This window comes from Tetrao urogallus, assembly GCF_951394365.1.
Source record: "Tetrao urogallus genome assembly, chromosome: 2".
In the NCBI taxonomy this organism is placed as follows: Eukaryota; Metazoa; Chordata; class Aves; order Galliformes; family Phasianidae; genus Tetrao; species Tetrao urogallus.
The window spans coordinates 108893147-108902928 of record NC_136814.1 but is presented as its reverse complement, the minus strand read 5'-3'; the positions used below and the strand labels follow the sequence as shown (position 1 = coordinate 108902928).

At 42.6% G+C, this 9782-nt stretch overlaps 1 protein-coding gene across 1 annotated transcript in view; it reads right to left on the bottom strand.

The window, feature by feature from the left end:
* Positions 1–9782, bottom strand: part of CD2AP (CD2 associated protein) — a gene marked incomplete at both ends in the record, with an annotated part of 58063 nt that continues 48281 nt past the window's right edge. The window contains 6 exons of the mRNA XM_079550415.1: positions 1–42; positions 1120–1183; positions 1806–1990; positions 2274–2363; positions 3214–3329; positions 8587–8729. Of these exons, the coding sequence (XP_079406541.1) occupies positions 1–42; positions 1120–1183; positions 1806–1990; positions 2274–2363; positions 3214–3329; positions 8587–8729 (640 nt within the window). The remainder of the gene's footprint in view (positions 43–1119; positions 1184–1805; positions 1991–2273; positions 2364–3213; positions 3330–8586; positions 8730–9782) is intronic.

The following is a 9782-nucleotide window of genomic DNA, read 5'->3' as shown; positions in this document are numbered from 1 at the left end:
TCATGTAGACATCACTGCTTTCTTCAGTTTTTCTATTTCAAGCTGGAAAACAGTTTGGAAAGAAAAGTCAGCGTTAGAGCCACAACAATCTGAAGTCTACATAGCTTTCACCAGCCTCAAAGAGCTTTAAGTAAATGAAATCGTAACACAGAAGCACTGGCAGCTCAATATTTATGGCTGCTGCTATGCTACCAGGCTGCTTAATGAGCAGGAATTTACAATCATTAGAGATTTGCCTGCACTTGTGGTACACAGAGGCGGATCGACTCAGTCTGAATGACACAGTAACAAAGCTGAAGGGTGAAGTCTCTCAGTGTGTCTCTGTGTAATGATGCACTGGATCAGGCTGGCTTCCTAGAACAGCCTTCATGCAGGACAGCATGCTGGTTTTAACCTTTATTTCATCAAATGGATTTAGGAGAAACAAGCAGCTTGCTTCCTCTTGACGCCCATACTCCAGGCAGCTTCAGAGATGCATTCAAGAGAACTTGCCAGAATTTCTCCTCCAGATTTGAAAGCAGCTTTAAGTCAATAAGAAGTGCTGTTTCACAAAGATAATGCCCATTCGTATCAGACCAAAGTATTTTTCTATAACGAGCTCATCCTATTAAGTTAATAACATGATACCATAACGCAGCTTGCTTTCATCAAGAATCTGAGGTGGGTGATGCCCAGAGGGAAGTTTTTCAGATGCATTCTATTCTTTTTGGCTTTCTCTAGACGGACCATCAAGAATTTAGGAAAGCTGACGTTTTCCTATTTCTCTTTTGATGATACATATTTTAAATTCATCCAAACTCTGTATGGTGTCTCTTGGAACACGTCCCACTGTGACACATCTCCAGCACAGCGCAGAATCTAGCAGCACTCACCTGATATTCCAACACACAAACAGTTAAAGGTGATTATTTCCCAAACAAAAAGAGCTGACCTAAGAGGAACTGTGAATCTCCTGCGCAGATCTACCTGCCATGTGAGGCATTCCTGCAGTTACACCCCAGCAAATCACTGCAGGAAATGTTGAGAGGGTCCTTTAAGACCTTCCTCCACAATCAAATTCCTGAGCAAGGTATATATGCTCCTAAATCTTTTGTTCTTCCTTTGAATTGCTCACATTACCTCCAGATTACTTCGCATCAGCTTTTCTTCTTCCAAATCCTTCTTTAGTTTTTCCAGTTCTCTCCTAATAATTTATAAAGTAACAGAAAGCAAAGTTAGAGGAGGGGGAAGCACAGGCCTTGTTTCCGTTTCACAAGAGGGATTCACACAAGTCTGATGCTCCATCTTACAAACCAAACATATACAACTGCAGACCCACTCATGCCCAGGGGTTCCAATCTGCTGCACCAGGAGCTTCCAGGAGCTCCATCCCTGACTTTGAGTCAGGATTTTCAGTGGGCTATTTCAGAAACATTCCTACAGTTACTCTGTCTGGAGAGATGAATTCAAACTAACCTGGCAACTTCTCCACGTAGAAGAGAAATTGTTTAGAGCAGAAAACTCATAGAATGCTTTGTTTCATAACTGGATTCAGATAAGAACGATCACTACATCTCTGAACAAATTAATTCATTAAGCTCCTGCACTCATCATGGACTGTTTTGGAGGCTAACCAGCCCAGAAGTTTCACAGCCTGTTCAAAACTCTAACAGCTGGGTTAGTTATAGCACAGATCATCACTTAAACAGGTCCAGAACAAATGTCTGTGTTCTAAAACTAAAGACAGAATTACAGTTTGGCATTAAAGACACTTAGAAGACGTTAACAGATGTAACCATTTGTAGGTTGGGAAGGGAAATACTCACCCGTGTTCTTTTCTCAGTGCATCTACTAAATTCATCAAATCATGAATCTGAGCCCTGAGCTCTTCCACAGAAGCCTGTGAATTATCCGTTTCAACTTTAGGTTGGGTTTCTCCAGGAAAAAAGTTGAGGATGACAGAACTTGGTCTCTGAGATGAAGATGGAACTGATGAACTCATCACAGATGGCTGAAAAAATAAATCAGTAGAAAGCTAAGCAATGCAAACTTTCTAAACTACCTACTTACAGCGTACAGGTTGTACTGCTATGGGAGCTACAGCATTCAGCTGTACAGACACAATTTACCATCTGTATTTAGAATTACAGAATGGCTTGGTTGGGAAGAAACCTTAAAGATCATCCAGTTCTGGACTCTGTGCTGTGATGGGTTGCATCAGCCTGACCTGGTAACACAAGCAAGAGAAACAGCAGCCAGCTGCTCGGCACGGCTCTGGCTCCATGGTGTCTTACCTTTCTCATTTCAACTGGCTTTGGTTTGGCACTTTCTTCTTCTTCCTTTTGCACCTTCAAATTTTTTTCTGGACTGTCATTTTGACTCGCCTGGAAAATCAACAATTCAGAACATTTTCAGAATAAGGAGGAAAGGAAAAAAAAAAAGAAAAAGCCCACGTTTCTAAAAAAGCCATTGATACCAAGTTTGTATTGCTAGACTGCCGTGGGGTTTTTTCCTTGCTCAGAACTTTCCTTCCCCACTGTGCTCATTGATCTGCATTTAAACCCAACAAACTTCGGGCAGGGTTTGCAAGCTTCTCTGCAGCGCTCAGCAGAGCGAGTCCTTGGTGCTCTGAGCAATCTGTAGGTACTTCCACTGCACAAAGCCATTAGCAGGCAGTTAATGTTAAGCACATGGTAGCTGACGTGACTGAACTATGAAACAGATCACTATATATATATAGTGTATGTCTTTATCTGAATACATCTGTAAAATGATGTAAGAATCAAGAACTCCACTTTGTTTTCTCTCTCTAACAACCTCGTGCTTTAACAGTTGACAACATTTCCAACCTAAGATTAAGCTAAGGCCTCGTGGAGCTAAAGCCTGTGTCTTCAATGCACCACCAGTGCTGCTGGGAGACCTGGCAGTACCCTACAGAACAGGAAGGGTCTGGAAAGAGCAACACAGCTGTGCTGTTCTTCTCAGGTACATTTGCAAACAGTTGGTAGGACTGATCGCTGCAGATCCGAGTTCACTTCTGGAACAAATGCACCACCATCACAGAATCACAGAACGGCCTGGATTGCAAAGGCCCACAGCGCTCCTCCAGTCACAACCCCTGCTGTGTGCAGGTCGCCAACCAGCAGCCCAGGCTGCCCAGAGCCACATCCAGCCTGGCCTTGAATGCCTGCAGGGATGGGGCATCCACAGCCTCCTCGGGCAAAGGATACTCACAGCACTGCCGCAGTGGAAGCGCGTGGGCAGCCTGCGGCCGGGCATCTTGGGCCGACTGGCGGTGGGATGCGACAGGTTGTCTGAGGTAGCTATTACATCATCAAAGCTTAGCAGATCTAGGGAAGGATAACAGAACAGAGGCCATCAAGAGCAGAAGGTTTTGCCGCGCTCCTTTTTAACGTTATTTTTCCACGAGACAAAAACTAAACACGTAAATAGTCAGAGTCCTTATTGCTTCAGAGATTCTCAGCACACCCAACGCACGAGCTGTGTAACACGACTACGTGACTTTGGCATATCAGAGAAGTCACTCTCCCCCTTGAAAAAACTAAGGATTGATTCGTCTAGCACTTAAATTCAAGCTCTAATTGAAGTAGTGCTGCAGTAACACAGCACCATGAAACAGAGCTGGTGTGTTTGGAGAACAATGCAGTTTTTACTGTTCTCTGAGATGATAATAAAAAAAAAAACAATCATTTTGGGAGATGCACTCTCCAATCCTTGCAAACAGCCTGTTTTCTTATTGCCCACTAAGCATGAAAGCACAAAAGCTCCCATTTAGCAACTGAGTCAGAAATAAAAGCAACACAGTAGATCCAGAGGCTCATGTGAGTGTGTCAGCAAGACACAGTCCTTTCTGTAAGGTCACGTTCTGCAAACATGGCTGTACAGTGGAGTTTCTTGTATGCAGTACTTTGCAGAAACCACGTGGCCCCAAGTCAGTGATAAAACCTGGAGTTTAGAACCTCGTTTCATACTTCATTAAAGCACACAGACCTTTCACTGATTACACTCTCCACACTTCAGCTCTCAGTAACCTCTCTTACATGAAATCTTGCTTCCCCCCCCCCACCAGTCCCCTTACAACCCTTACCAATAGAAATTCTTTACATCTGGCAGGGAGATACAACTGTGAGAAATATCTACACAAACACAGAACATTTGTAATTCACCTAGTTAACAACTGGGCTTCTTACTGAGTCTCCACAACAGTCAGTCAATCCTTACCTGCCAACAGGCATCCATTGAGACAGGCTTTTTATTTAAGAGTGGATGTAAGACATGATTTTACAGCACAAATTCAGCAAGCTTGTTCTAGGGCCTCTCAATGCTTAACTAATATGTCACACAGCATTACTATGTGCAGCAGAGGTGCTTCCAAGTGTTGCTGGGTTTTCTGTTTTGTTTTGCAACCTCTTGTTTTCACGTGGCATCCCAATCTATCTAGCAGAAGCTACAACAGCCCTATTTTCTCAACTGTTCTCAAGCTTTAGCAAGAGGTCAAACAAGAAAAAGGCCATAAGAATACTGGGCTGGACCACTCAGGCCACTTTGGTGTTCAGCTGACATGAAATCATTGATTAATACAAAGTTCTACTTGCATTATCAAAGCTAATTTATAGCTGTAGGAATCTAAGCCTTCGAATGAGTGGCTTAACTGATTGTAACATCTACTACTGTGTCTCATTATCTTTTAAGTCCTTAAAACATTCCCATCTTCCAGATATATCTGGACTTCCCACTTCATCATCCACTGCCTTCTGAATGGAAGCATTTGTAGCAGTACCAGCTGCCAGCCTGCTGTGCTGCCAGTCAGTTCTACTGCAGAGAACATGAAGGTGGTGGTGGGTGACCTTATTACCCATGGTCACCATGCCTGCAATTTTTAGAAAAGCAGGGAAGAACAACAAAGTAGGAAGAAACAGAGGAGTGATGATGCAAGGGGCTGATGGAGCAGGGGGTGAGGGAGAACTGACTCTTAAGGCACTTCTCTTGCTCACAGTCCGTGCCAATAAAGCACTCTGCTTGTTAGAAATCGAGCAAAAATCACCTAGCAGCACATCCTACTGATTTCACTCAAACTTCAGTAAGCGTAACGTGGAGCAGGACTTGTTTGGGTTAGGTGTTCTATGAAAAGGTAACAGGAAGAGAGGAAAAAAATATATATACACACACACACATTTTCCTCCCATTTCAATCATTTGTAAATGATCTCCTTCTGTCGTAATAATCCATTTGGCAGTAAGAATGTAACATGGAATTACTACAACGTCTGCAAGAGCAGCCCTGTCTCCGTGAGCAAAGTATCAGTAACAAACTTATGCAGAATGTTGTGTTTCCAGAAGAAAAAACCACCACAGCAATTCACACAGATGCAATTTGAGGCTGCAGCAGGGTAGGATTTAAAACAGCCAAAGGGATGAAACAGAACCCAGGGGTCTCCTCCTCCTTCAGCAGCTCCTTCCACTAGAAGCTGGTGTGCTGGGCAGCTGCTCACCACTAAAACCCACCAGCACACTGCGGCCAGAGGAGCTGCAGATGGGTGAGTGTGTGGCTGTGTTCTTTCTAATTGCTTTTTATTAGTACTTAAACAACTTTTCCAAGTGTGTTGGGACACATCTTGACTCTGCTGAAACCAATAGGGATACTGGTGAAACACACCACAATTTCATAATTTGTGCCCCCACTTCAGTGGATGCAGTGATTTATCAGTCAATAGAAATATTTTCGTACAGCCTGTGTGCAATCACTGCAGGGAATTCCAGCACAGTGCCAAAAGATGACACACCACATCTGGAAATAACTGCAATCCAGGAGTTGTTTTAAGGCTGAGAGAGGACACCTTTCCCACAGGAAAGATAAGTGAACCTTTAACAGTTACGTAGGGCAGACTGTTAGAAGCATCTCTTCTGCAGGCTCAACATGGGTCCCTACTCTGTAGAACTGCCAGGAACTGGAAGAGATGCAGTTAGGTGAGAGGCTGTGATACAATTTGTGAAAGCTTTAATGTATTCCCATCAGCTTGATTAAAAAGCCTTCCCAAAAGGAAGCAAAGCCAAAGGGGTTCATACAGCCCATCATGCTGGGATGCAAAACCCACACTGCAAGTGAGATGTATCTGATCTTACAGAAGACCTGACATTAATCTACAGAGTGGAAAAATGTGGCAGCACCGACTCCTGTCACTCACATTACATTGACTGCAGCCCAGGAACTCAGGGGACAGAGGTACATTTTATCATATTTAAATTTGCAGCTGAGCAGTAATGAGGTATTGCTATAATTGAGCATCCCAATACGTAACTTCTGTCGCAGCTACCTTGCAAGACTCACAATAATAAATGGCCAACACTAGAGAATCCAGTGCCCAAACACTGCACAGTTATTTGTGTGTATGTGAAGGTAAATGCCATTCAATCTACACAGCCCTAAGTGCTACAAATATTGCACACATTTCACTGCAGATCCTACACCCAGCTTACCAGCAGCTGGACTAAGGAGAGGTCATTTGTCTTTATCTTTCCTGTACGAGTTCCTAACCCAAGAGCAGCCTTAACTTCTCGTTGCACAGCTAAGGAAAAGAAGCATTCAAATAAACGAAAAAAAAAAAGCATTTTAAATTGAAACCCAAATAACTGCAACTGAAAATTATGCTTATGAAGTTAAGAAGAGGCTACGTGCATGGCATCAAGCATTTGGATTTCCTTATAGATTGTTATCTTACCAAAATGGAGGAGGGTAGGGTAAGATCCTGACACGTAAGAAGGGAAACATGGCAAACAGGATAGGAAACAAAATCTGGAAAGAAAAGTCAAGGAGAGGAATGTCTAGAAAAAGATTCCCAACAAAAAAATTATTTTACAAAGCAGGAAAAAAGAAACATTTCTAGAAGAAACAGAACCACTTTAAACGTTCAGCAAAGTGCATTACAGCTTTGGTGGTACTTAATTCCAACCCAACACAGAAACGCTTATGCCACTCTTCAAACCAAGCTTCAGGAGAAGGAATTTCAACATGACCAATGTTTCTGAATGCTTCTGCCTGTCCTTCCTTATCTGATGGCTGGGGGCCTGATTTTTTGCCTGCAGTTTTTAGGTTTTTTTCTCCATCCCCCTGTATATACACAGCATTCACAGCTCCACCCTCCGCTCAATTAAAGGTAAATTGGAAGTGACTGAACTTTCCACACTTAAGGGTCAAACCAATTTGCTGAACCTCATAATTAAATGAATTGGTTTACAAGAAACTCATCACTTCCAAAAAAAAATAATAATAATAGTGCTGGTAATGTCAGCACCTGCAAGAACATCCAGAAGTGCCCACCCCAGACATACGGTTTGGTTTTCTCAGTATTTAATTAGCTTAAGATTTTTAGTTCTTGTAAGATTAAACAATATGAAAGGGCCTGGTGTCCTCAGAGCATCCTAATAGCAGCAGCTGCTGCACTGGGTGCACACACAGCAGCACGCGCACAGAGCACGAGGTGCTTCACGTTCTGCTAGCTGAAGCTTGGACTCTTTGTTAAAAACATAGGAAAACCAACACCAGGAGGTGCAGATAATTCTAAACAGGGGCACTTGAACACAACAGAGGGCTCTCCTCAAATAGCAGCTTCTTGCTTTGCCAATGCTGCAGCACCTTTGGCTTCGAACGCCTCCGGCCTGCAGCCCTGCTAGCTGCTGTGGGTCAGTCATGGTAAAGCCTTTAACATCCCCTCCAGTAATCCACACAGTGCTCAACCTGTTGTGATTTAGACATCTCAGATTGTTAGGAGCAAGAGCCAATCCATATCAAGCTGCAAATTCCAGAGCACGTTCTGGCAGCCACTGGATGCTTTGTTTTTATTTTTCCCATCAATTTGGATCCCAAAATCTAAAATTTCTATTTGAGCCTGTAAAAATCTTACATCAGCAAATAGGAATGAATAGTTGTGTGTTCTGTTTTGTTTTCATATCTGTCTGAAATGAGCTTTCATGCATAGCCTGGTCTGGTGGTTGGTGGCCCTGCACATAGCAGGGGGTTGACACTGGATGGTCACTGTGGTCCTTTTCAACCCCAGCCATCCTAGGATTCTATGATATACAAATACCTAGTCTGACAGCTGCTGCGTTGCCATTCTGGTTATTAAAGATATCAGGATTGTTACACCTGAGGAAAAGAAAATCATAACCCACAGGAGCTGCCAACTTAACCACAAAATGCAAAAGTTAATGGCACTACTGGAAATAGGCAAGTTAGATAGAAATGCAAAAGTTACCTGAAATGCAAGAGCAGAACGAACAAAATGCAAGATAAAAGCGATAGCAAAAAAAACATGTTTTCCAATTGGAAGAATAAGCTGATACCTGTGTTCTTCCCTCCCTATCATAGCTGTAACAGAGCTTATGCCTCCAAATACCCTAGGAAACCTGTTCCTTGCTTTCTAATTCTTAACATGAGCTGCCTGCACTACTCCAGAAATACACATTTTCAACAGAAGGGGCATAATTGCACTCTGAGCCATTTTGAATAAATCCAAGACCTTATTCTAAGGCTGTAAAACACCACAGTCCAAGCAGGAAGACCCAGAAGAACTTCTTATTGCTTTCTTACCTGATTCTCGAGAGCTCTTTACCACAAGTGAATCTACCTCTACTGATTTTGGTCTCGCTGGTAACTGTTCAGAGTCCAACTTTGGTTTTGCTACTGGCTCGATTTCAGATTTTGGTCGAAGATGAACAACTTCTCCATTAGATCTGTAAATAGAAAAGTGACAACAGCTAGACATGACATTCAATAGTTTATAACATGCCAAGAATAAGAATACATATATATATGTCAGATTTCACCACTTTTTAAATCCTTTGCTTAAAATAAAGTCTTACAGAAAGCAATTCTACTACGATAAAAGCCAGTTCATGATCTGTTCCAGCTCTCGTAGAGTTGTCAGACATGCACAATCCCCTTGAAAATTATTGAAAACTTTTAGTGTGTTTACTACAGGGCCTATTTTTGCACTTAAACCTAAAATATCACACCTCAGTGCTACAGGAAACAAGCAAGCTGAATAACACCTTCAGTAATCTCTCTTGAAATATTCAGATTCAAACACTCGGATTCCCTCACACCAAAATTCTCCTTCAAAGAAGAAAGCTGCCAAGAAGTTCTTTCCTTCTGCACACAGGACCTGTGTCCTGCACATGTGGCTCTTCTACTATGCATCCTTTGGACGCCTAGCCAAGGAATTAAAGAAAGAAGAGGTGATCCTCCCCCTTTGCAGGTCTTGCCACCATTTATGCCATGCTATAAAAGCAAAGGACACAAACGGACTAGATGCCAACCTCAGCATCTCCCTTTCTTTAACACTTGTTCCAGACTTTTTTTTTTATTTGGAAATTACATGGCAGCAGAAAAAGCAATACCACATTCACCTCCCTGAAGCAACGTTAAATTTCAGACGTTTAACATACTCAGAAATCCCTAAAATGTGATGTTGGCAATTATTAGAGGACTACAGTTTACTACAACTGTTGTAAACGCATACAGACTCCTTTTTCCATCCTTAATCAGTATGGGCAGAGATGACAAAATTTCCACTTGGGAAACATCCCAAGATGTCAAGTGACAACGTACCTGCACTGGTAGGTAAGAACCTGGCTACAACTTGGCTGGAGGCAGAAAGGGGGGAACTGCAGCAGGGGGTGGGGATGGAGAAGGACTGTATTGATGCAAAGTTCTTGGAGCTCTGTGAATTATCGTTTCAAACTCAGGAGAAAGAAAATTCAGAGAACTGGAACTCAGAGTGAGCA